Source organism: Denticeps clupeoides, chromosome 15 (genome assembly GCF_900700375.1).
Source record: "Denticeps clupeoides chromosome 15, fDenClu1.1, whole genome shotgun sequence".
NCBI lineage: Eukaryota > Metazoa > Chordata > Actinopteri > Clupeiformes > Denticipitidae > Denticeps > Denticeps clupeoides.
Window position 1 is genome coordinate 3,504,951 of NC_041721.1, and position 27,270 is coordinate 3,532,220.

The window sequence follows — 27,270 nt, forward strand, 5'->3', positions numbered from 1 at the left end:
TGCCTCACGACTGAACAAAAAAAGGGGACTGAAACCCTTTAGATGTACGGTTAATAATGTTCTTTTAAAAATGGTTACCTTTACGGTGTAGTCTGAGCCTCTTCCCTTTCCACATTTCAAACATCGCCTGTACGGTGGAAAAGAAAAACAGTGTCTAAAATGGGTTCTTCTAGCCAATAGGCCATAAACTGTTGCCGAATGTTAAAAAGATCAGCAGTAAGAGAGAGGCAAGTATCAATAATAATATTTGTTAACTGGAACAACTGGTTATCTAGAATTAAATACAGTTGCTTTAATGACATTTGTGACAAAATGTTGTTGATTTTTTACATTTTCATTCTTTGAGTCCACTTTCTATACGTGCTCAAACACTGAAAAAAAGTGTTCATTGTACCTGCCCATGTTTTCAGTGCTGGTGGTTTCTTTCTTTTTGTCGCCATTCAGGGCCATTCGTTATGGTGAGCTCTGTCGCTCTTCTTCTTCTCGTTCCGCTCTTTCTGCAGCCTCTCCAGCTCAGCCTCGTACATCATCTCCTGGATCAGGTACTTCTCCCTGCGCATGCGGTCCCGTAGGTCCTTCGGCAGGTCTGGGATCAGGTACGCAATCAGGTTCTTGATGGTGAACACCATGTGCTGTGGGCAACAGAGGAAATGAAGGCGTGTTGGACCAGGTCCCCGGGCACGAATATGAACATGAACCAACCTCAAACACTATGATGAAGGCCAGACGAGCTGCCAGAACGTGCCAGAACTGCAGCGTGTATGAATAGGGGTCCGCGGAGTCGGGGGGCTCTCTGTAGTCTCTGTATCTGTAAACAAAGGACCAAGACCGAAATGAGGTTTAAAATCTGAAACATCGCAGATGAATGGAACTTTGAAGTGTTCAAAATGTGAAAAAATAACACAACATAATAAAATAAATAACCATATGAATAAATAAGAAAATGATAGCATAATAATAGCATAGTAAAATTGTGAAGTAATTAAACACATTTTGATATACAGCTCATTATTGTGAAATATATTGCATTCTGCTATATAAATGCACTTTTTATTGAGAAATATTATTTCAGGGTCATTATTTTCACCCAACAACACAGATTGTTTCATAGGCCTTTTATTTCATTTCAGCAGTTTTTATTCCAAAACGTCCTTTTTTCCAGAGTCAGCCTTTTATTTCAAAATGGCCTTTTTATTTCATAATGCGACTTTTCCGCAGAATGACAATTCGTCTGTCACTTGAGACAGGGCGGAGCTAGTTGTGTGATTGGCCGCTCGTTTGCTCAGGCATCAGTAAAGTAAAGTTACACGTGGAGCTATGTTTGTGAAGGTCATGGCTGCAGGAGAAAAGTCAGTTTCTGAGTTCCTCAGAGAGGCTACTAATCGCTTAGAATAGTCGATCCCAACCTGGAGATCGCGGGCGGTCTGCACAATTTCATCTTAGCTGAGGTTACCAAAATCAGATCTGTAAACATTACATTTTTAAAATCCCAAATAACACATCCAATAGGATAATCAAAACTCCATCAACTTCTGTCATTTACATTTACATTTACGGCATTTGGCAGACGCCCTTATCCAGAGCGACTTACAACGTGCTTTCAAGTTACCATCGATGAAGAGATCAATTCCAGGTTAACCAGGACCCCCAACTATGAATACAATCTTTTTATTCACTCTGTTGTAGATTCTGTACACAAGTTCGACAACAAGAAAGTTACAAGTTGATCTAAATATTCTCTAAAGAGGAAGGTCTTGATCTGCCGTTTGAAAATACTCAGTGACTGAGATGTTCTGACCTCGAGGGGAAGTTCATTCCACCACCGAGGGGCCAAGACGGAGAAGAGTCTAGATGAGCGTCTTCGTTTTACCTTCAGAGATGGAGGGACCAGGCGAGCAGTACTGGAGGCTCGGAGAATACGAGGTGCAGTGCGAGGTGTAATAAGGGCATCATGAGAGAGTTATGAAAATCGATGCTGAAGAGCTGAAACGGAGGCATCGGATGTCCTAATGCAGATCGACACGGTCCAAGCTCCATATAAACCAGTAACGTTTGGGGCGTGTAACGTGGCAGAATGTATGCCAAATAAATAGATTCCCTTACTTCCCAAAGGGACTTCCCTTCTCTTTGTGCTTCACCGGAGTTTCCCCCACTACACACCAACCCAAAGCGTTAGCGTTACATGGAAATGTAACAGTAAAGTTGAGGTCGAGAGACCCTACAACTGCTGTTAATTTTTTTTGCACTTGGACACAGGCAGGGGACTTCATGGGAAAGAGGTTGGGAACCACTGATCTAAACAACTCAAAACAGCATCTACCTGTAAATTATCCCTCTATATTTCATCTGCTAAAATAAGCAAAACTGAACAAAGTTCCTGCCAGTGCGCCATCCTCCGTGATCATGCACGTTGTTGCTAGATGTACAAGAAGTCTGGCGAGATATCCAGCAAAACTACTAGATGAAGAAGGATCAGGCATGCCGATCAGACCCACTGGTACTGATAGACAGATGAAGTCATTCTGCTGAAAAGTTGCATTATGAAATACATACGCCATCGGGAAAAACAGCATTTTGAAATAAAAGGCTGATTCTGAAAAAAATAAACATTTTGGAATGAAAACTGCTGAATTGAAATAAAAGGCCTCTGAATTAATCTGTGTTGTGGGTAAGAATACTGACCATTAAATAATATTTAACAATAATAAGTACATTTATATAGCAGAATGCAATATATTTCAGAATAATCAGCTGCATATCAGAATGTGTTCTAATACTTCACTATTTTATCTTGCTATTATATATCATTCTCTTGTTTATTCACAGGCTTTTTTTATTTCATTATTTCGTATTCATTTATTTAATTTTGAACACTTTGGAGTTCCATACAGATGAACTAGAAATAGTGAATATTCACTACTGACCTGCAGTATCTAACTGGTTCCCCAAACATGTCTGATCCATTCGTTCTGGGCTCTGACCTGCTTTCGAAATCCATCACACGGAACACTGACAGGGTGGCATTAACATACCCCATCATGCACCTGGACAGAAAGACACTGAGGATTAGAAAACCCATTTCGTGCTCGTCGTGATCTGAGAACAGATGCAGGCCTTTCTCTCACCTCTCCCCAGCATGTCCCAGCCCTGCACAGGGTCCATATTTGTAGGCGTAGACAAGGCGGGGGATGAAGTCCGAGGTTATGGCAATGACGAAGGCGTTGGTGATGACCGACAAAACACCGATTCCCTCCAGAATGCCGTACCATATACCTGCAGAGAGGACAGCATTTGGTGTGATGCTCGCGGGTTCAGCATCGACCTCAAGCAAGGATGATGACAAGACTCGATCAGAGAATTATATTTTAAGGACAAGAATCAAGCTCAGATGATCATTGATTCAACAGCCACTACATCTGATGCATGTTGGCAGATTGTACAGATTAAATTGTTACTTTGCAGGTAAAAATAATGAATAATCATTTGAAAACAAACCCCAAAATGTCTCAATAATTGATCCATTCCCTTATTTTTTATCATCAAAATTGAACAGCAGGTGAGATATAAGGTAAGAAATAAAGTATCTGTGTGTGTGCGTGCATATGTAAAAATCTCACCCCAACCAACTGACCAAAATTGACACCATTGCACTATTATCAAGAAAATGTTGGCTATTTAGTTATCTCTACTCTGATAGGTAACTAACTAGCAAACCGTCCCTCATTAAAAAAAAAACACACACAGGGTTAGTGATGTGACATAAGAGACACAGTAAGCCTTATTTGTATGATTTAGAATTCTATAGATTCATTTTATAGTACATACAACACAAATTTTTGCAGTCTAAGATGCAAATGCATCATTCTGCATCGGGACAAAGAGTAAAACGTCACCAATGTCTTTGGCCTGGGAGGGCAGTGGACGGCGCCATTGTGTGACGAATTTGAAAGCATCCAGTCGGATCTCAATGATGTTGTTGAGCAGAGCTAGGAGGGGAGCCAGAGGGAAGGCGGCCACAAAGATGGTGGTGAAACCAAACTGCAAAACTGAGAGGAAGAGGAAACCCAGAAAAACTTCATGGATTGACCATGGAAATTTACAAATCATTAGTCTGAATTACATTTTTAATTGTATTCTAATCAATGCATTTAAATAAATACACAAACTCTTATAAATTAATCTCTTACAATCAGTGTAATATAAGGAGGTTCCACTAGATGGCGTTTACTCATAACTTTTTATACTATGCTTTTTAATAAAATTCTGTATTATTTTGTAGATATCGCCATATAAAATAGATTAGAATATTACAACAAACACAGTATGTCCAGTTGTTATGCCACATTATGACTCTTTAAGAAAGACACATGACCATTTCTGGGGTCAAAGGGCACATACTCATCTTCAGGTACTCATCAAACAGGCCGTAGGCATTCATGGGCTGGAGGAGGTAGTCCTTCTCCCACTGAGGAAAGCTGGCTTGGGCCTTCTGCCCGAACTCCTGCCTGATACGACGCCTGGTCCACCAGTTCTGGATCAGCCTGCAGATTAGAAAGAGTATTAGGGTTCGGAGAATGCCTTATTTAGAGCCCACATCATTACAACACCTCTACGTACGGATAGCCCAGCTCCATGAAATTATTCCACGTCTGCTTGAGCACCATTATAATTCCCATCTGCATGAAGAGGTCTATGAGGCAGCCGCTGGGATGGCACTAGACAGGGGGAGGATGCAGATTAGCCTCTTACGTCTCATCTCAACAGATAGCTGAGATCATCCACTGTACCGAGAGACAGACGAAAAAACAACTTTTACCTTATGGACCTCGGTAAAGCAGACTTTAGTACTCACCTCCTCCAGTTTCCAGCGGTTTATGAGGCGAAGATAGGCGCCCGGACGTCCCGTAAACCTAAAAGCACAAAAGCATCTTAATCATTTTACACCTCGGTACCTCTGGGTAAATGGGTTCTTCAGCCTGGATGACTTGGAACATCTGCAACGGGAAGGCCCTCACCTTCCCAGGAAAAAGGCGATGTAGAAGGTGGAGCTGTTGAGGTTAACGAACTGGAAGAGGAACATCTTCAGGGTGAAGCTGTTTTCCCACTCTGACTCGGTCCTTGGCTGCTCTGTTTGCATCAACAGGAGACACGTGCGTCTAGTTAGTATAAAGTTATGATAGACATATTCCTCCATGTAAAACCAAGTATGATTTAGATGTTCACTAATCTTACGTCTAACTATCCACCCAGCAGTTTTTATTGGTTATTCAACTCAGAAGAGTATTTAGTTGCAATGATTTAATCGATTGACAGCTCTAATATACAGTTTATGGATTCTATACATTCTATAATAATCCTATTATATCCTATTATAATCCTATAATAATTAGTTTGTGGTTAACTTACCAAGGTTGGTGAGGAAAAGGGCAACCTTTTCATACAACTAAAACAAACAGAAACACAAGCTGCTGTAATTTAATGGCACAAAAGGATTATTATTCAGGCCTGAGCAGTACAGTCTCTAACTGACCACGTTGAGCAGCATGATGATGCAGAAGTTGATGAAGACGGCCGTGCCTGTGGTGGCCACCTGGGAGTTGTTTCTGATCAGGGCCCAGTGGAAGGCTGCGAATGTGCTGACCGTCACCACGCGGTAGATCACGATGCCGAAGACGGCCGCGATCACCACCAGGATCTGGGCAAAATCACCCAGTCAGCAGGGACACACTGTGTGGAATCAAGCGTCTGGGTTTTCTTGCAATGGACCGTGGTGTTTTTTTACTGGCCAGTTCTGGAGGGTTTTCTGCACACAGCCCTAAAGCTTTCCATTTGAGTTGTTTTATGGTTTCATTATTAGGGAATATCTAGGGAACATCTAGGGAACAGGTCTGTCACGGCGGAACACTTACCATGAAAAATATTCCTGACGCTGACACAATGAGGCGGCTGCATTTGTCTGTGAAGGCCTGGTACGGCTCCGGCTTCCCTGATATCGGGTTCATTCGTTCCTTCTTTGAGTACTTGGCCTCAAACTGCGGACGAATGTCTTCCTAAAAATAGCCCTCCCCCCAAAAACAAATCAGATCCACATACCTTTTCATTGCATAATGACTTTTATTGGGCCATTATTAGTTTGCTTATCCAACCTCTTCCTCTTCCCAGTCAATCAGGTCCCAGTCGTAGCCCAATACAGCGCGCCTTCTCTTCCAGAACTCGAGGAAGACTGTGGCTGCAGGACACACACAACACACACACACACAAACATGAGAAAAGAACCGAAACAACATAACAACAACAGTCGGACACATGAACCCACATACAGGTCCATGGAAATAAAAATGTACAACCACCGCTATAATCCCTATGGGCATGCTGAACGTCACACTGCTGTCATGGTGCCTGTCATGGCTGCCCACTAAGGTTGAAGGGTTAAATGCAGGGAACACAATTTATTGTGTGCACCGTGTGCTGTGCTTGCTAACAAATTGGTTCTCAAAGGAACACGGACTGTGGAAACCCCATCAACCTTGGACGCTCCAGTGCTCTAATACCTTCCCAACAACAACATTCATTTCTCAGCAGGCTTCGACAGGCCCTGGAGTAACACCCCCTACACTTTGACCCTGTCTGCACACAAGAGGAAAAAAAACACTAAAGATGGAGGTAAAAGAAAGAATAACCATGTGAAGGAGTGAGTCAGGGAGGAACTTCCTTCCAGGATAGAAGGAAGGGACAGTCCAGTAGCAAGGTTGGTATTAAAATACTGTCCAAAACTGTGCATTGAAAAAGGAATTTGCACAGTACAGAGAAGGATTCAACTAATTCAGAGTCATGGTTCACAGTGTCCGTCCACTGGTGATGATCCTGGTCCATTTGACCCGTCTTCATGTGGCCGTTGGTTATTCGCCTGTTGCCACTTTAGAAGTCGGCGTGGTAAATAAAACCTTTCTAACATGCGCTGTTTACACATTAACAGGGGTCGTGGGTGTGTGAAACGGCCTTATGTAACACGCCTAAACCTACAACATGTGCGTTTCACTCTAATTTTGTGTGTTCTCATATTTGTAAGGATATTAAATGCTCACATAAATTCGAAGGACAAACACAAAGATAAATATGTATAACAATGGAAAATGGCAAATATAGATTTACACTAGTCTTGTTTTCGTCAGCTGAGTTTATGACAAAATATCTTCTTTTTGATGTTATGGAGAAGGTATGAGATGTAAATACTAGTCATGTGATAGCTATAAGGAAATATATTGTGTAATATTGTTGATGAATCAAAAAGATACTGAATATGGCTTACAACATAAAAACTACTAAAATGTTGATGAAAATGAGACAATATTTAGCAGACGGCTGGGAGAAAATGACAAAGTGATCTTTTGGACACGCTTTTTTTACAATGAAGTGGAAAAACAAACCCAGAATGTGTAGTCGACAAACATAGAACATATTGAAGCAGCTTCCGTGTCTGGAATGGATGTCGAGTATTCTTGAGTCTATAAGATCACAACAATGTATAAATAAAAAAATGTAGTTTTTGCCTGTTCTACCAGGTTCTTCTCCTATTTGGGGCAGTGGTGGCCTAGCGGTTAAGGGAACGGCCCTGTAATCAGAAGGTGGTAGTGGCCTAGTGGGTTAGACACTCGCCTATGAACCAGGTTCGAATCCCACTTACTACCATTGTGTCCCTGAGCAAGACACTTAACCCTAAATTGCTCCAGGGTGACTGTCCCTGTAACTACTGATTGTAAGTCGCTCTGGATAAGGGCGTCTGGTAAATGATGTAAATGTAATGTAAATGTAGAAGGTTGCCAGTTTGAATCCTGATCCGCCAAAGTGCCACTGACATGCGACTGAGCAAAGCACCGTCCCCACACACTGCTCCCCGGGCGCCTGTCATGGTTGCCCACTGCTCACCAAGGGTGATGGTTTAAAGCAGACGACACATTTCAATGTGTGTGCTGTGCTGCAGTGTATCACAATCACTTCACTTTCACTTATATTGACTGTGTTAAATAGAATTGCATTACTAAAAAAGAGAAATTTATAGAGAGATTAAAATAGACTAAAATTAGACTAAAATGTCATTGGTTCGTGTTGACTAAAATTAGACTAAAATGTTCATGGACAATTCTGACTATCCATGGTAGTCACGACTGAAACTTGACTAAAATGAGTCTGGACGTGACTAGGACTTATGAAAACTAAAATCGCAGCTTGACGCAAAGACTAAACTAAAAGTTGAAATCAAGACAGACCGCCAAAAAAAAACTATAGTTTACACAGGGGTAAATACTTACCCACCAACACAAAGACATGCACCCACCCATCTAGATGTGTACTGACAGCCATTTACATTTACATTTACATTTATGGCATTTGGCAGCCACACACACACACACACACACACACACTGTGAAAGGGGGAGTCTCTTGGACAAAGTCCTTTGGGAGAGGTCACCCACTGGCAGTGCAGTAACTCTGAAAGCTGGAAGCTGCAGCCTTGTTGTCGTCGGCCGTTCGTCTGCAGCGAGCCTCAGAAGAGGAAAGCCGAAAACGATCGCCTGCGGACGTGCAAACAAAACAGGCCGGGGACCCGACAGGGCCACTCCGAGAGGACGGCGCTTCTGGCGACTGCCCGCGTGATTTGGCGCCGAGGTACGTACGCCACTCCGCTGCTGAACTCGGTTACGTAAGAACTTAAACTTGTGAAAGAACGGGCGACATCTGCATGAGAAAAGAAACCGATTTCCGAACCTCGTACGGACTAAGAAGTCGCGTCCCTTCACTGTTAATCCCCTTCTGGTAATTAATTGTAATTAGTGCTTTTCACCCTTGAATAAGGTGCCATGGACAAGCTGGAATAACTGCAGCACTGCTTGATCACCTGACCTTCGACTCCTGTCCGAAACAATAGTCAGCAGATAAAAGCACGACACAACACAGTGTGAGATTTGTGGTCCCCGTGACGCAAAATCAATTCCTCCCCAGCGGCACATCAAACGCTGCACACGCTCGCCAGCGCCCGGCAGGAGGCCACAGAGCGGCGCATAAACAGAGTTCGGCCCCTTCGGACCGCTGCAGACTCCAGAGGGAGCAGGGGGAAGCTCGGGGGGCCGAGGGCATCCATCCGGACGCTTTCTGCAGGCAAAGAGTGTTCAGATTTCCAGAAACGGTTGTTCTCATGCGACGCTCATTGCGTAGAGTGTTTTGAATTGAATTACAGGAAACGTAATGAACAATATTCCCATTATTCTAACCCCACAGAATTTGTAACCCCACCATGACCTTCACTTGAAGGAAAGTCTTCCTCACAAAATAATCTATATATCCATACAGACAGCTTCTGTTGTCTAGAGAACGTCTCGATCCTGGACAAGACACTGAACCAGAGCCTGTAATTCAATCTGGGGGGCTGTAATAATAAGCTGTAGCGCATGGGGTATGTTCCGGAATTCCACAGCGTCTTCAGGATTTACAGAAATAAACAGGCAGAAACAAAAAAGTGTCCGCTTGCTACTTATCTGTATGTTGGAGGCAAGGAGCTAACTACCCACCCGGTCCTTTTTCTTTTCTAACATCCACAAGATGAAGCGCTCACACACCCTGCTTCCTCATTCTGGACAATTTAACCCCCCTCCTGTCTATATGTGACACCCCCGGGTGAGATGCAGCATCCACCTCCTCGCTTTCCCTCTAGGGACAAATGAAGACAACTTGTGCAGCGGTGGCATAATAGCTAAGAAAAGCAAACTCGTTAAACTCGGAAGGTTGCGGGTTCGAATCCCGAGCCGCCAAGGTGCCACTCAGGTCCCCTTGATCAAGGTACTGTCCCCACACACTGCGCCCCGGGCGCTTTTCGTGGCTGCCCCCTGCTCACCAAGGGCCATGGGTTAAATGCAGAGACCAAATTTTGCTGTGTCACCGTGTGCTGTGCTGCCGTGCTTCACAATGACTTTCACTTTTCACTTCATCTGTGTTTGCACAGGCTTTAAACCTTCAAATGGACTCAGAACCGAGCAGCGGACCCAACCGAACGGAGTCATGGGAGTCTCTGCTTCCTGAACCCGCCGGTGAGCATGTCGGCTACCAGTAAAGTACGGATGCTAGAGCTGAGCAGACTGTGGCCTTCAACCTTTTTTTGGCCCGACACGGTGTGTTCTGGCCGTACGCTTGTGACGTAGGAACGTGGTGTCGAATAAAATGTCCAAAATCCGTGTTGTGCATTACACGGTGTGCACATGCTATGCACTCCAGGGGTTAACCTCTGCTGATAAGTAACCGTTCACATCCAGGCTTTGAGATTATGCTGTCTGCTGGACTTTGCGCTAATTGCTACAATAACGGCGTGCTCTTCAACCACGATAGGCTTTTTTTGCAGCTGTGCAGAGCAACCAACACGTCCTCATAAGTAACCGTGTACTCCTCTGCTCTGCCCTCGCAGCGAACAATGTTGTTGTCCTGGTGGGCGTGGCCACTTTTGCCCTTCAGCTCGTCCTTTTTCTGCTGCTTTTCTATAAGTGCTGGAGGTACGACCGTTGGATTCGGAACAGGAAGCACAAAGACTCAGTACACAAGCCCGACGCCACAGGTAAAGAGTTTGGATCCAACGTTAGCTCGCACTGTTGTGCCAGTGCTATTAAAACATGCAGTCAAGGAGGTGCTGGAAACCACAGCAGTGCCATCTGGTGGTGCTTCCTTATATGGCAATAAATACTGACGGGCCTTAGATAAATAGATAATTATGGATCTCATCTGTTTATTTAACCCCAGGGTAGAGGTGGAGAATGTCTGGCAGATATGTAAAATCTTCCCTGTGAAGAAGATGGACAACGAATCGCCCCCAGAGAAAGTCTCCCTCATCCATTTTCAGATCTCTATTTAAATTTCTATTTAAATTGTCAGCCCATGAAAAAGGCACTGGTCACAATTACATTTATGGCATTTATCAGACGCCCTTATCCAGAGCGACTAACAATCAGTAGTTACAGGGACGGTCCCCCCTGGAGACACTCAGGGTTAAGTGTCTTGCTCAGGGACACGATGGTAGTAAGTGGGATTTGAACCTGGGTCTTCTGGTTCATAGGCGAGTGTGTTACCCACTAGGCGATGTATTATGCGCTGTATTATGAGCAGGTGCACTGTATTTACGGTTTATTTCTTTTATGAATACTATGCATTCCCAGGGCAGATCACAGCAACACTCCTGGACTGCAGCATCTACAGTGAGGGGGTAGTGAAGGCTACAAGCTCACGGGCCGTCCCTCCGTCTCCCCGCCTCAGTTACGATGAGGAGAGCAGGCTCAGCCCCGCCACGCCGTTCCTGCCGATAAACAGCTGGGACCTGGTTCAGCAGTGAAGAGGACACCCACACACAGGACTTACCCCACACAGCCATGAACACAGCAAAGAAGACGGTAGCGCCGTTATCGAACAGATGGGTCACCTGAAAACAGGGGAGCAAATCAGCAAAGGAAGGAGAGCCAGGGCATATTGCGGTGTACCTCGGGTGCCACACCCACCTTGGCATAGACGCAGCTGTCCGACAGCCTCATGTACGGGCAGTAGTGGTCACACAGCGGGCACATGATGATGTCACTGGCCTGGCACACTTCTTTACTGGAGGAGTCGGGACAGTCTTAAATACAGCAGAATGATTCCAGCACTAACCTACATTCTCGCTGTGGAGGCGGGGCGTGCATCGTATCATAATGATGAATGATGTCACGTAGGAAAGCTGAGGTGACCGTACCTGACCTGGCAGTAGTCCAGGGTGAACACGCCGTACAGGAAGACCAGCAGCCCCACCACTGCAGCTGGGAACAGCATGCCCGTGTACCAGCCCAGCCAGGCGAAGTACAGGCCGATCTTCTCCCCAAAGTACCTCCTGGAAAAAGCAAAAAAAAAAAAAAAAACGGATGAATGAGGTTCATTTCAGTTTCATCTCCAGACCTGCATTTTTAACTGTGGCGAGACTGAACAGGATAGGACTGGTGTGAAAGTACCTTATGAGGTCCAGCGGCTGGTATTTGTACCAAACTCCCCAGCATGCCCAGCACTCGTACAGCAGGTGGCGCTGGTTCTCAGGCCCGTGGGTCCGAATGGAGTTCCTACTCCTGTAGCTCCCCTACAACATTCAGGGTTCGGGGTTTTTAGAGGGACGGGCGTTGGAACTGCAGGAACAATCCAAGGATCCCACGCATCCCTCCATACCTCATGCAGGGGAAAAGCTGCCTCATATGAATTATTGCTCAGAAGCCGGTTCAGACCTGCAAACACGCGCAAAAAAAAAAAAAACTGTTAAAAAAAAAAGTTAAAATCAAACCCCATTCTGGCCTTCTGGGATGAAATTGTGAGTGTGAAATACTGACAGGCTAAATTTTAAATAAGTGTGTGACAGCCAATCCACTTGCCACAGCTTATGGTTAGGCTTGCCTAGTAAAGTGGCCATGCACCATAGCGGCTGATAATTATACAGGATTTGTTCCTTAATAATCCTAAATTTTTTTTGTGTTCAAAGTGTAGCGGCAAGGTTTGCTTTTAAGTACCTACCGATCTTATTTTTCCCTTCTTCATATTTGACTCTCTGCAGGATGTGGTGGACGATCCTGGTCCGTGTGGCGTTGTTGAAGAATGTGTCTTTGTTGTGGATGATAAAACTGGTGATGAATATTGAAATAACACGCTGGTTACAACCATAACCAGGCAGAACTGTCTTACTTACGGTCCTGGATCCAGCTCTCTTTGCATTTCCCTTACTGGCTGCCTCATTCATTAAAACTAAATGCATCAGAGCGGGGCGTAAATAAACCCATTAGAGCCATGCGGCTTGACGCGTCCCCACCGAATTCCATGCAATCAAAGCTTCATTTGAAGTGTTCAAATATTAATAGCGTCCGGTTTTGCTCACTGGTGTATTCTCTGGCGGCTGAAGGGGGCGGTAAAGCTCTCGTGTTCCTCCAGGTCTGGCAGCGTGTCATCGTCGAATTTCATGGGCTTGCGGGGCAGCCAGCCACGGAAGCGGCAGATTTTCTTCTCCAGCCTGCAACAGGACGGTCAGGGCAGCCATGCATCAGTTTAATTGGCACCTTCGTGCATGGAACAATTCCTAAACTGCAGTGTCTGAACGCGGCCTCGCTGATTGGTCTCACTGCTCCACTTTAGCTTGTGTTTTTTTGCAGATGCAGCACAGCCACGGTGCATTAGGAAGCCGCAGGCGAAGTAAAAAAATTCATAAATAAATAAATAAATAAAACATTTTTGAAATAATTACTGTGCGGCATCTCTTCCTGAGTCAGGAAAAAAAAAAACGCACATGAATTTTTCCATGCGCCTACCTGCTCATGAACCTGTAGCGCCGGTGCAAGTAATAGAATTTCCTCCTGTAATGAGAACAAACATAAAATATGAATGAGGACATTAATGTTCACATTGCACAATGACAATGTTTTTTTTTTTTTTTTGCACTCTTAACAGACATTCGATTTGACTTGAATATTAAAGCATCCTGAGGTACAACTAAGGTCATTAAATCCATCAATTTGTTTTATAACAGTTGCAAACACTGAATTCTGCACGGACCGTTGTGGCTGTTGCGAGTGTGTGTGTGTGTGTGTGTGTGTGGGACGTTGCCAGGTTGATGTTATTTGCATGCATGGAGCACCTGAATGGCATCCGGACGCTCATGAGCTCAGCGTAGCGACACAGAACCTCCCACGGTGCGTGCAGCTTGACGAAGATGACATCGCTGCTGGTGATGGAGGACTGGGACGATATAGCATATAAAATAATTGCAGCCCATTGCACCTCACACACGGCCAGAAACCTTTTATCCATCAACATAATCTTGCCAATTTATTATTGCTTTATTTATTTATTCTTCCATAACAATATTTCAATATTTATGTAAGCAGCTAGACTCTCCGAGGTGGCTGACACATGCCACTTTTATATATCACTTTATAGTATATTTAAGTTGATTCCAGCTCTCTGAGAATGGCTCTTGGCCAATCACAACGTAAAATCGGGACTGTGGCGCGCTGGAAAGCATTTGTGGACGGTAAATAATGAAGAAATTTTTATTAGCAAAAAAAAAAAAAAAAGTTCAGATGTTGCTATATTTCAAAGAGAACAATCGGAAACCGGATGAGCGAGAGGACATCATGTTCCGGTGCTCATAATCTTGTCCTTCATGTGTCTGAGTCAGCACAGCCGGACAGTACACAGCGACAAACATTTCAGCAATTTCCAATCGGCCCAAAAACCGAGCGGGAAACGGGAAACATCTCCGATCAGCACATCTGTGTCGCCGGGGCGGCGTGTGACATTACACACTCGCCCGCTCGCTCACCTCCTTCTCCATCTGCAGCCCCTCCGCACGGATGTTCCTCTCAAACACCTCCCTCTTCTCCGACTGTGGGCTGGACTTCCTGTAAACCAGCACGTAGTCGATCCGGCACTTCCCGTCGCTGAAGCACAGCCCGCTGGACCTGCTCCTGCCGACCTGGGCGGAGAAGCGGCGAGGTCAAAGGCGCACTTGGGAAACCCTGCTGCTCCAGCTTCGCAAATCATGCCGGTTTTGCCCGATTTAAATGCACAGGATCCTAAAAATGCGTTGTAGGCCAAGGTCACGCCAAGAGACGTCTGATGCTACTTTCCTCGAGGGTCCAAGTCTAGACGTTTAGAACTCGAGAATTTCTTCTCTACATGCAGGTCCAAGATGCACAGAGCATAAGTTCAGACCACATTATGAGCTGGTCTCTCAGCAGCATGGTCTTTAAGGTGTCCTCCTCAACTCAACTGTGTGTAGGGAACAGTGCACATAATCACGATCAGCACATTTGTCCAAATGAAAACGATGTGAGTTTAATGATGATTCATTCTGGAACACGGATCGCCCGAGGTTCGTCCAACTCGACCGGTATCGTAAACTACTACTGACCTCCGAGGGCTGATCTGTAGAGCTGGGCTCGTCCAGAACGCTGCTGTTGGTGGCCGGGTGCAGCAGGGAGTCGTCATCTTTGGTAGGAGCCCCGGAGCTTTCGGTCTCCTCCAGCAGAATGCTCATGTCCTTCACATCTGCAGACACCCCTGAAGAACGTCCCCCAGGACAAGACACGACAATTAAACCATTACGTGCAATCCAGCAAGAAGCGATGCAGTAGGTCACCTCCAGGTCACACTTAATCCAAGCGTCATAAACATCCTAGGCCATAAGGGACAGGTCATCTAGAATCAAATGCTCATTAATATTCTCATTAAAAGGTAGCCTTGTCCAGAGTATGACCCCCGCCCCACCCCTCCTCACTGGCATGCACTTAAAGGCATCACTTGCCTCCCCATGCAAGATTTCAATTAGGACTCATTTGGAGTTGTCTTTCGAACGGTGACACACAATTCATCATTCATCATTTAGCAACTTGCACTGCACACGTACAAGTACAATATTTGCGCAATGTTTCTTTTTTTTTGTTAAATGGATCAGCCTGATAATAGGGTTCAAGTTGCATTTCTAACCCAACTGTTCCTCACTGGCCAAACTGGACTAGACTCAGTTTATAATATGTTAAAAATATGACGAATCAGTGAAATTGCTGAAAATGAATGTGTTTTATCAATTTGAGAAATTTGACCATGATAATAAGCTGTGGATCACAAGAAAGCATCTCCACATGCTTAAAGAGAGACTCACCAGTGGGAGGAGCCTTATCCTGAGGCCTGGAGGACTGGGGCGGGCCGGACGAAGACTCCTCCATGGTTATCGGCATGTCAGAGGGAGACTGAGGGCAGGCCAGGGGGCGCAACACGCTTCGGCTGCGGAGGGCGTTCCAGTGGGTCTCAGCGCCATGAGCGGAGAAGCTCACACCTGTGGAGGCGGAGGGAGCATCAGGACTCAGCACTTCACCGATTGGCTTACTCCGGTTATTGATTGAGCTTCCCCTCCAGTGGTGAACTGAGCACCGACGTGCAATAAAAATGTAAAAAAAAAATAAAAAATGCAGAAGAGCTTAATATGCAGAGGAGCTTCTACGTCCCCTGTGCATTCATTTAATGACTTAAAAAAAAAAAAAGAAAAAGTTGCATTTTCATCTTTTCATCTCTGCAAGAGGCTTTATGGAGGGAAACCTCACGGAAGGTCATGACCAGGAGGGGCGAGTCAGCACTATGTAGTGCTGAGCGGTGCATCTGTCCCGGAGGGATAACTCTCCGGGCTGCCCGCTACTCGCCTCCGCGATTACAGCGACGCAGCCACAATGGGAGCCAGTCAGCTGAAGCGAGACTGATGGGCCCTTTTCCTTGACGCAGGCAGCTTTTCATTTAAAAGAAAAAGAGAGAGAGAGAGAGAGAGAGACGTTTCTCTCTGTTCCTCACACACAATTACTTGTGCGGCTTCCTGAGACTATAGGCGGCCTTTTGTAGTACTGGCGTGATTGAGTCATCTAAAACCAGCCTGAAGGGCTCTGATTACGAGTGACAAAACCCTGGCAGCTGCCTCCTCAGCATCACGCGCCCCGCCTTCACACGTCCGACTTTTTAGACTCACAACGATTCGTCGGGGGGAAACTGGCGGCCCGGGCACAAACCGTGGCTCTTGCGCGTCCGGGACGGGAGGAAAACGACACCGGCCGGAATTTGAGGAGCCAATCGCGTGGCCGCGGGCGAGGGGGAGTTCGTAATGAGAGCCGTACACAAGGCAGGTGAATCTCATACGACGATATTTTTTTACACCACATTCGATACGAAAAGCACCGCTGTGACAGAACGGTCCACGGCAGGAGGTTTAACCGAAGCCGGTTGGCTTGCTCTCGAGTGGAAAACAGAACAAGTCTAAATGCACGTCCCTGCTCGGAGCAAATGGGACCAAAGGGACCAATCCCTTTCACTTCATTTTCACTTTTTTTTTTCACTGCATAGTGGCACTAAAAGAAATATCCACAGTTCTGCCACCCTATGCCCTACACCGTGGTACATCAACTTTTTATTGATCAGCTGTGTTCAGAAAGGCTACAGCACACTGTGAGGAGTACTGAATCTGAACAGAAGTTACAAGAGGTGAAGGTTACACGAAAGAAACAGATTCCATTTTTAGTCGTTTCTTTCTCCTTAACTGGTTTACTGAGGCCGTTTACCTGTCGGACCAGTAATATGTGGCGCATGATTCAGGTTTCATCTGTGAGAAAACACGCACTCTGTGTGTAAAACAGGAAACACATTCCACACACATTCCAGCAGGCAACCTTACAGTTTCAAACTGATTCTGGTGAAAAAAACAAAAAAACATATTAAAACAGCCCAATCTGGCAACATTGTGGAGTCTGGAGACAACAGTGAGTGTGAATGTGAACGTAAACTTCACACTTTAAAATAGTTGGAATGGCTGAATGATGATGTATAGGTATTACATAAAACAAAACAAAAAAAGACATACATATATATAAATCTATATCTTAAATAGGCCAAGAATAAACAATGACTTTTTTCTGTTGAATCCTGTTGAAGATTTTATCTGAATACAAATACAAACAACTTTGTTCCTTCAATAAAGGAAAATGCAAACATTGGCATACCTTGTTGTGCCATCGTGTGTCACGTGATTGTGTCTGCCAGTCCACCCTCTATACCAACCTGCCTTCTGTGTCTCGTCCAAGTCCTGTTCGCTGTCTGTCCCTGTTCGGTGTCCCTGTTTCCGCCTTTAGGCGGTCGCACCTCCAGCCTCTGGCTGTCACGAGTTCTGACAGATCTCAACTCTGATTGGCTAAGGCCATCTTCAACATCTTTCACCGGTCAACCGCGCGTCTAAACGTTTCTGAGAATGACAGAGTCGCCTCAGCCTCCATCTGGGGACAGTCCAAGGACCAGAATTATACTGATTAAGGGACCCTGGTGACGCAGCCTGTGAAACACACGCAGCTGAGAGAGAGAAAAAAAACCACCACCACCACGGCCTAAAGTTCAATTATTGATTATTAATTTCACTCGGCCCTGGAAAGAGTTTCCTACGATAAAAGCTCAGGCCGCAGGAACCGGGCCAGGCTGGAGCGGCGCCAGGGCGGAGCAGCGAGAGAGGCCTTTCTCGCTCCTGATTAATCAACACAGCAGTCCGGCAGTTCGTAATACCGGGGTATTACCGCAGTAAAGGTGTCGGCGGTGCGCGGCAATTACAGAGCCGTTACGGTCCCGGCGGTGACGGAGGGGCAAAAGTTTCCGGGGCACAATCTCGGACTCGGGCGACCTCCCTGCCAAGCGGGCCCGCGCGCCGGGACCTTGGCCGCGACCTTCAGCAGGGCCGGGGACAAACTCGGAAGGAGAGACGCTCTGGCTGCAAAATGGCTGAGAGTGACCCCACCAGCGGGTCCGGGACACGCACAAATAATCCCACGCGGTTTAAATAGAGCGGCGAGGTCAACGTTTCTAAATCAAGAACGGCGATGGTGGAATTAGTGCAGCGCGTCGAAAATACGTTATTTTTCAACAGCCTGGTGGCCTTTCCTTAGGTGACAATGACAGTTTTAACGAAATGACATCTGTGCACCTTTTTTTTTTTTTTTTTTTACGACTGCAGCATTTCCCAGGCTGTGTGGGAGACGGTTGAGGTGATGTTTCACAGCCCCTCCAGGCTGGACAGCGACAGACCCTGAGACCAGGCTGTGGCCGAACGACCAGATGTACAACCACAAGTGCTAAAATATTTTTTTAACTTTTTCATTTTTTGAATTTTTTTTATTTTCAAAGCACCAGGCTCTTTTAGTCTGTTTGTGAAGCCTCTGGTGCTTGGGAGCAATGATGATGATGATGATGATGATGATGAGAGCACACAGACCAGTAGAAGAGAATATAAGAACCACAGCAGCATCTACAGGGATCCATACTGCCCTGGAGCTCCAAGAGATGGTTTCACACACACACACACACACACACACACACACACACACACATTGTTATGAACTGTGTAGCCAACTATATGTTTTATCAACGTGAAACTATCCATTATAAATGCATTATGAATGTGCATTTTTTTAATGATTTGAATATTTGTGAATAAACTATTAATGAATGAATGAACTACATTTATATTCAACGTTACTTTTGGCAAATGAGCTTTTCCCCTTGTTCTCATGTGTTCCTGTTTTATGAGGACATTTGGTCCTCAATAACACAAGAACACACGTACACACTCACGCGGACGCACAAATTGTTTGCATTGCAGTGAGCCAAGTCAATCGGTCAATCTTGCTCGAGCACAACCTCACAAATACACACACACACACACGAACCCTTCCAGCACTGTAGATACACAACACCCACATCCCACACACACAGATACACTCTCACTCGCTCACATGCGTCTTGGGAAGGAGACAATCACACTCCCACACACTCGCAGGGACACAGTCACTCGTTCACTCTCACTCACTCACACACAAGCACCAATGCTCACACTCACACACACACACACACACACACACTTTCTCCCTTAAGTGATGACCCACTTCTCCTTCAGGGAGTAACGCATAATTGAGCATCGCTGCGATCATCAGACGTTCTCATTTACAGCCGAGCCCGGCGGACACACGGCGAGAGGACCGCAGTGAGACACATGACGAGAAGGAGACAGGGAAGGTCGCATGGACGGGGAGGGGGGGGGGGCACAGCCAAAACAGAGAGAGGAGAGAGAGAGGAGAGAGAGGAGAGAGAGGGGGGGACAGAGCACTGCAGCAAAAAAACAACCCGCTCCCCACCAGCAGCCCGCCACACTCACCACGCAGGAGGAGAACGGAGGAACGGCGCGCCGGGGGAAGGGGGGAACCTGCATCCAGACCACCGACCGCCTAGAACCCTCCGTCCGGCAGTGTGACGTCCAGCATCGGTTCCACTGTTTACCTCTCGCTCTCCCTCCCTCTCACTCAAACACACACACACACACACTCACACTCACACACTCAGGGCGATCCACCAGCTCCCACTCACTCACTCACACACACTCACACACACACACACACACACACACGCGTCAAGATGCCCCTGAACCCCCCCACCCCCACGCTGCTGAAACGAACGAGGAAAAAAAAGGAGAATCTACTGCTGTCACAGCGAGCGGAGACGTGAGGAAGGAGGAGGCAAGTGTAGGCAGGAGAGATCGAGAAGGAGACCCGCAAGGTGCCGAGGATTTTCAGCAGTCAAGCCTCAGCCACCAATCAGAGCGGTCGAGATGGTGTCAGCAGCCAATCAGGGTTCAGCTGGCTCTGCTGGTTACGGAGGCAGGTAGCACTAGTGGTGCTGGGTTGATATAACATTTCTGCACCGGAAAACATGTGCAGTCTAAAGTATTATTATTACTATTATTGGTTCATTAAAGCATTTTTAAAAAAGTCAGACACTGACACTGACGCCATTCGCCCATTGAGTTTCAGTGAAATAATATGCCCTAAACATGATATAATTTTTTTTCACTGTATTTTTATAGACATCACAAGGGATCTGCAACTGGCCTATAAGCCTTTTTTTCTTATTAATGCATGAAAAACTGTGCATCAGAAAACTAGACTAGACAGCATCACCATATTAAAAAAAAAAATGATGTTTTATTGATGTACTACCAGCCCCATGTGAGAATAGACTTCTGTGGACATTATAAAATTACTTTTTTTATTAATTGTAGTTACCAAAATTGTATTTTACAGAGAATGTTGTTGATGTGTTTAATATCATGTTGAATTAGTTTCAATGCATTGTTCTTACTCTAAGTTAGAACAGTTAGTAAGATTATTTCAATGGTGCTTCCATTTAGTGGTGCTTCCCTAAATGACACAGAATTCTGAAAAAACTTTCTCAACAGTGAAATTCTGATTGTTATTAGAAATAAGGAAACCGAAGATCTTTAAGCAGTCTGCAACAATATAAATATATGTCCAATAAAGTGTACATAGCCTGAATAACAAGAGCGTACAAGAGTACATTTAAATTAAATTGCCCGTTTTTCATGCTGATGTGACCTTATGTGAATTAGTGTTAGATATGCATTCTATGGGATGATAGAATAATGCATAACAATGCATAGAACAACTGCACTCCACTTCATTCTGGCAGTGGAACCTGCAGTTGGTTGCAGTTACCATGGCAACACCAGTGCATGTAGTACAGAGCGTTTTGCTGGTTGTGATAAACAGGTAAAAAGGGTAATTGTCGGAGATTTACTTGAGCTGCTGTCACTGATGGTGTCCTGGCTGCAGCAGTGGGATGGGCGAGGGGTGACCGATAGGGAGGCGGGGCAGGAGGCGGGCTCAGCCGGCTCACTAAGAGACGGGAAAGCGGCTGCTTCGGAGTGGACCCCGTCTGGACTGGGCAAGACCGGGCACCCTGCGGGGAATGGCCTCTTCCAGTGGGAGATCCCGATTGCCACCTGGCCGTCCACATCAAAGCCTATGGGCAAATCAAGACTTTTAAATTACAGTTTATTCACAGACACCAGCATCTGCACCTTAACATCCTCTCAGGGCCCAACATCCTGGGAAGTGAGTGGATGGCCCAAGCCTTACCGCACTTGTAATCATTTAAAATATACATTAATGCAAGCTTCAGCATTAAGAAATAAAGGCAAATAATCATGATTAATTAACATACAAATGGGTAATTAACTAAGTAAAAATGTTTCATGTTTCCCAATGACAATCACTTCACTTAGAATCTAGAACTTAGATGACCATCCTAAAACAGGTATTTCTGGTTAGATTTATTAACCTTCACAAGCTTCAAAACTTCAACCCGAAGTATATACATGAATCAAAACCAAGTTATTGATCCCCAAATCCAAGCTACTACACAACCTTATAGTGAGTATACCCTCATCTACAGTCCCCAAATTCACTCTTGAAAAACTAATGCAGGATTTTCATTTATTATAGGATTACAGCATCAGTGCATATGTGAAGTCGCAGTGCCCTGGTCTACCGGGTGGCACCAACTCACATGTGCAAGACATGAAATTTCTATTATTTGTGGGCTTGTGTCGGGTCGGGTCAGGTCGGGTCGCGCGGTAAATGATTGATCAGCATGATCTTCCAGTCTATAGTACCTATGCTTTCTGTATGATTTGATGCTTGGGTGGTAGTAGCCTAGTGGGTAACACACTTGCCTATGAACCAGAAGACCCGGGTTCGAATCCCACTTACTACCAATGTGTCCCTGAGCAAGACACTTAACCCTAAATTGCTCCAGGGAGACTGTCCCTGTAACTACTGATTGTAAGTCGCTCTGGATAAGGGCGTCTGATAAATGCTGTAAATGTAAATGTAATGCTTGTAAATCATTTTGGTGATCGGTGAAAGTGTTTTGCGTGTTGTAAATTAGCTCCATTGATTGTTCATTTGGGTTGCAAGTCTCGGGCAGCATCGGCAGGTGAAAAGATTTAATTATTGCGCAAGAGATGTGAAAATGGATGCTGAGGAGGTGACACGGAGGCTAGACTCCCGCACATTTCACCGCACATTCCTTTTCCCTCTCAGTCCAGCGCTCGTAGTGCGCGAAGAATGCCGGGAACTTACAACACTGTATTTGTCGGGTCCAGCCGAGTTCTGTCTGGCTCGGGACAATTTTTTAGGCCTGATTACAGCTCTAATCCTAATCCTTCACAGATAGCGCCTATCGGGCGAGGGTGATTAAGACCCTTTAAATGTCAGAACGTCCCACACTCCCGTCTGTTTTTACTCGATGTACTGCTCTTCTGAGTGCTGTTTTCTGTTTTTTCGTTTATTAAAAAACCCCTCACTTTCAAGACGTTGCGCCCATGCGCATTCCTCACTCCTTGCGGCATGTCAGCGCGCGACCTCATACCATTTCCGGAATGTGACAGTGCCACGCGTGGTAACTCACACCTGTGTGTATCCGTTTTAGAATGACCTTTAAAAAAAAAAAACATCCGACCGGCCTATTGGAATATCAGCGATATCCCTGCTGGAGTCATCAAAAAAAAAAAAAAAAAAAGTGCCCAGAAAGCTCTCTGAGGGCCCGAGCGGCCCAGATCGGCCCCTGCCTGCGCTTCCTGTCCCCGAAGCCACTTGCACACCCTGGCTGGAGGCGCGGACGAGCCCTGCAGATGCGGCTGGCGTCCCTCGGGCAGTCTAAGCGGCTTCGCAGCGCATCTCCGGTCACCCCGGGGTGAAGCGAGCTCGCGGCTCTTCTGCTGAAGCGACTGAAAGGACGCCGCCGCGGGATTTATCATCGTTGCAGCGGTAATATCGATTGGGCCCTGGCGACGCACCGCGAAAGTCCATCGATTCCCCGGGCCGGAGGAGGACTTTTACGGCGGCCCCGCAGTATATCTATCAGCGGCGGGATCTGTGCTGATCACAGGGGTTCCGCTTAATCAGATGGCGGACGGAGGGGAACGTTCCGTGCCGCCGCAGAGAACGACAGCACAGCGGCGGTCACGGCAAATGCCGGAAGTTTAGAGAATCAATGCCGGGGTGGCCCAGTCACGGTGGGAACGGGGCGGTTGACCTTTCAAGGTCATCGTCTAATCGTCTCAGATGTCAGCAGCCTTCCATCACCTTCTCACGCAATAAAAAAAAAAAACGAAATACCAAATCCGTAAGGGGGGCGTAGTGTGTGAGTGCTGTTCATGAAGTCATCATATCGGGCGGGAAGACCCCCCCCCGGGCCCGACGAACCTCTACTTTGGCTACCTCCACGTTTTTTAAAAATCTATCGTGCAAAAGTTTCAGCCACGTTCTTCCCGGGAGAAATCTCTCGACTTACAGGCCAGGCGCATGACATTGGCTTGTGAGATCAATACGGACTTCCTTATCCAGAGCGACTTACAATCAGTAGTTACAGGGACAGTCCCCCCCCTGGAGACACTCGGGGTTAAGTGTCTCGCTCAGGGACACGGTGGTAGTAAGTGGGATTTGAACCTGGGTCTTCTGGTTCACAGGCGAGCGTGTTACCCGCTAGGACACTACCACCCAGGTCCAGGACGCGGCAAGACGCGCTCACCTATGGTGATCTGGCTGACGCAGCTGTAGTAACTGGTGCCGCTGGAGACGTTGTAGCTGCCGCAGCTCGGCTCTCGGTCTGGAAAGGGACGAGAAGGTTGAAGAACTTTGCACAGCACCACCTCCTGCCAAATATGAACTTATGAGGGGGGGGGGGGGGAGCATATGGCTGTTCCTGCGGCCTTGTTTTCCAGATGCTTCCGCCGTCGGTCAATTAAAGAGCTAATAATTCATTTAAGAGCTCATCCCGGGGCAGGAGAGGCGGGGCCGAGACTCCCAGGACGCTCTGCAGAAAGTGCTTTCTCCCCGGCAGCCCCGTTGACCCGTGGAACGCATCCAGGCTCCAGGCACGATTACTTCCCCGAAGCGCCGCCTTGGCTACAGATCGGGACGCCCTGCGGGGCTGTGGTCCCCTCGACTACGGCATACGGGACGCTTTTTCGGGGGGTTCAGAGGAGTGGCTGATAATTCTAATCTGTTACGGGCAGCAGATATCCACAGAGCCACTGACACGTCATTTTCAGCAATACAAACATATAGGAAAGATTCCATACAGACACTATAATGTTAGATCTGATTTGAACTGCATTTATATTTTATAATATTTCCACGTTTTGATGATTAATATTCGAGCGTGAACTTGACCAGGTTCTAGACCAACAGGACGTTCTTCTGCAGGATGGAGGCTGGTTCTATAAGGGGGGGGGGGGGGGGGGGGGGGGGGGGTATAGAGGGGAACACTGAACCCCACCCTGAGCCGCGATCTGCAGAGCTCCACAGATGTCAATCAATTCACAATCAGAACAATAACCATTCAAATGACATTTAAACTAGAACGTAGATTTTTCATTAGCGGCTCGTAACTTTTCGTGCAGAAGGAGAAAGTTGTGGTGAAATTACCCTGCATGGATCCGGACGACAGCCTCGCCCTCCGCGCGTTGTCGGGCCGGACCGGCGCCTCCGGGGACTCGAGCTCGTCCGCGTCCGCAGGCGAGTCCGGGTCGCGGTTCACTTTGCGGCTCTGCTCGCTCGGCGGCCGGATCCGCATGCTGGAGCGGGGCTGCCCGGCGCCGCGGTCACGCCCCGGCATGTTCGCTGGGAGTCCCGCCCGGAGGAGCCCGCTCACCCAGCGCCGCTGCAGCCATCGTCCATCTAGCGACCTGGGAGAGGAGGAGGAGGAGGAGGAGGAGGAAGAGGACGAGGTGGGCGTAGCCGCACGTGGGTCAGGTGGCGACTCCTCCCATCTAGCTACCCTGGAGAGGAGGAGGAGGAAGAGGATGAAGAAAAGGAGGAGGAGGAAGAGGAGGAGGAGGAGGAAAAGGTGTGCGTCGCCCGCACGTAGGTCAGGTGGCGACTCCTCCCATCTAGCGACCCTGGAGAGGAGGAGGAGGAGGAGGAGGAGGAAGAGGACGAGGTGGGCGTAGCCCGCACGTGGGTCAGGTGGCGACTCCTCCCATCTAGCGACCCTGGAGAGGAGGAGGAGGAGAAGGAGGAAGAGGAGGAGGAAGAGGTAGAGGAGGAGGAAGAGGACGAGGTGGGCGTCGCCCGCACGTGGGTCAGGTGGCGACTCCTCCCATCTAGCTACCCTGGAGAGGAGGAGGAGGAAGAGGATGAAGAAAAGGAGGAGGAGGAAGAGGAGGAGGAAAAGGTGTGCGTCGCCCGCACGTGGGTCAGGTGGCGACTCCTCCCATCTACCTACCCTGGAGAGGAGGAGGAGAAGAAGGAGGAAGAGGAGGAGGAAGAGGTGGGTGTCGCCCGCACGTGGGTCAGGTGGCGACTCCTCCCATCTACCTACCCTGGAGAGGAGGAGTAGGAAGAGGATGAAGAAGAGGAGGAGGAGGACGAGGTGTGCGTCGCCCGCACGTGGGTCAGGTGGCGACTCCTCCCATCTACCTACCCTGGAGAGGAGGAGGAGAAGAAGGAGGAAGAGGAGGAGGAAGAGGTGGGTGTCGCCCGCACGTGGGTCAGGTGGCGACTCCTCCCATCTACCTACCCTGGAGAGGAGGAGTAGGAAGAGGATGAAGAAGAGGAGGAGGAGGACGAGGTGGGCGTCGCCCGCACGTGGGTCAGGTGGCGCCTCCTCCCATCTAGCGACCCTGGAGAGGAGAAGGAGGAGGAAGAGGAAGATGAGGAAGAGGAGGAGGAAAAGGACGAGGTGGGCGTAGCCCGCACGTAGCTCAGGTGGCGACTCCTCCCATCTAGCAACCCTGAAGAGGAGGAGGAGGAGAAGGAGGAAGAGGAGGAGGAAGAGGTGGGCGTTTTCATTTTCGGATTCATTACTCCGAAATGAATCCAAAATCCACCAACACGGAGCACATGAAACCACAAGGAGATACAAAAAGGGGCCGTTTATTTCACACTTCCAGAGTTGTAATGACAATGTCTTGATTTTGGTGCTTCAGAACTTTTTCCGAATGGATATGATTTTCAGATCATTTTCATCGGTACCCCCTGCTTTACATATGGTTTACACCATTATGCCACAATTATCTGATCTGCTGCAGTTGCTGGGCAGAAGCCCTGCTGGGTACCTGCAAAATCATCCCGTATATATACACACACACACACACACACACACACACATCAAAAGTTCAAAACCAAATATCTTATTTATCAGCTCCACTTACATATGATTAACAATAATGTTAAATATGAATAACAATAATGGCTGTAGAGAGGTGGAAAATGACAATGGAACAAACATAACACATTTCAATTAGACCAGAAGGAAGGGAGCTGAAACTCAATTTTCCATGAAAGGATGGATTCATTACTTTGTAGTCCATTTTCATCCCCCATAATCCTCCTCAGACAGGATCTGGGTTCATTAAATGAGCATCAGCGTGGTCGGGCCCAATGTTTAATACCACAAAAATGAATTATGAAATGATGAGAAGCGAGCTGGACAGTAAACAAACATCAAACGATGATGAAAATGCTCTTCTTTTTTTTGCCCCACCTGCGGAAAAGAAAACTGTGGCGCACGGCAGAAGAACTACTGAATCCCAGGAAAACGCGGTGTTGAGGAAAGGCCCTCTGGCCCAGGGGAGGCAGCCCAGAAGTGTCAGGCCATAAATTCAAAAGGAGAGATCCTCTCCGCCCTGCTCCATATTTACACACGTCCGGAGCCCGGGGGACTGGGAAGTAGGCTTCCTCTTCCTGCATCAGTGGGAAACATGGCTCCCGCCACAGCACCTGCGCAGAGAGACCAGTGACCAGAAGGCAGCAACTTTAACAGATTTCTAAGTGAACATTTACATTTACATTTACAT

The 27,270-nt window shown here is 47.0% G+C and overlaps 1 protein-coding gene across 7 annotated transcripts in view; it reads right to left on the reverse strand.

The window, feature by feature from the left end:
* Positions 1 to 27,270, reverse strand: part of ano3 (anoctamin 3) — a 28,264-nt gene extending 994 nt beyond the window's left edge. The window contains exons 1-29 of one of the 7 annotated variants that reach the window (XM_028953881.1): positions 24,899 to 27,270; positions 24,000 to 24,077; positions 21,204 to 21,428; positions 15,700 to 15,873; positions 14,950 to 15,098; positions 14,359 to 14,511; positions 13,672 to 13,772; positions 13,346 to 13,390; positions 12,919 to 13,050; positions 12,561 to 12,667; positions 12,222 to 12,277; positions 12,014 to 12,135; positions 11,761 to 11,895; positions 11,531 to 11,627; positions 11,394 to 11,454; positions 6,147 to 6,229; positions 5,910 to 6,050; positions 5,531 to 5,695; positions 5,407 to 5,443; positions 5,016 to 5,127; positions 4,853 to 4,910; positions 4,618 to 4,715; positions 4,399 to 4,541; positions 3,894 to 4,046; positions 3,126 to 3,273; positions 2,925 to 3,044; positions 703 to 808; positions 395 to 632; positions 79 to 127 (exon numbers count right to left, since the gene is read on the reverse strand). In XM_028953881.1, coding sequence (XP_028809714.1) covers positions 441 to 632; positions 703 to 808; positions 2,925 to 3,044; positions 3,126 to 3,273; positions 3,894 to 4,046; positions 4,399 to 4,541; positions 4,618 to 4,715; positions 4,853 to 4,910; positions 5,016 to 5,127; positions 5,407 to 5,443; positions 5,531 to 5,695; positions 5,910 to 6,050; positions 6,147 to 6,229; positions 11,394 to 11,454; positions 11,531 to 11,627; positions 11,761 to 11,895; positions 12,014 to 12,135; positions 12,222 to 12,277; positions 12,561 to 12,667; positions 12,919 to 13,050; positions 13,346 to 13,390; positions 13,672 to 13,772; positions 14,359 to 14,511; positions 14,950 to 15,098; positions 15,700 to 15,873; positions 21,204 to 21,428; positions 24,000 to 24,077; positions 24,899 to 25,088 — 3,381 coding nt within the window. In that variant the 5' untranslated portion in view covers positions 25,089 to 27,270 and the 3' untranslated portion in view covers positions 79 to 127; positions 395 to 440. Of the gene's footprint in view, positions 1 to 78; positions 128 to 394; positions 633 to 702; positions 809 to 2,924; positions 3,045 to 3,125; positions 3,274 to 3,893; positions 4,047 to 4,398; positions 4,542 to 4,617; positions 4,716 to 4,852; positions 4,911 to 5,015; positions 5,128 to 5,406; positions 5,444 to 5,530; positions 5,696 to 5,909; positions 6,051 to 6,146; positions 6,230 to 11,393; positions 11,455 to 11,530; positions 11,628 to 11,760; positions 11,896 to 12,013; positions 12,136 to 12,221; positions 12,278 to 12,560; positions 12,668 to 12,918; positions 13,051 to 13,345; positions 13,391 to 13,671; positions 13,773 to 14,358; positions 14,512 to 14,949; positions 15,099 to 15,699; positions 15,874 to 17,137; positions 17,266 to 17,575; positions 17,676 to 19,767; positions 20,160 to 21,203; positions 21,429 to 23,999; positions 24,078 to 24,898 lie in introns of those variants that run through there. The other 6 variants (XM_028953884.1, XM_028953885.1, XM_028953886.1 and 3 more) reach the window with 6 other exon arrangements.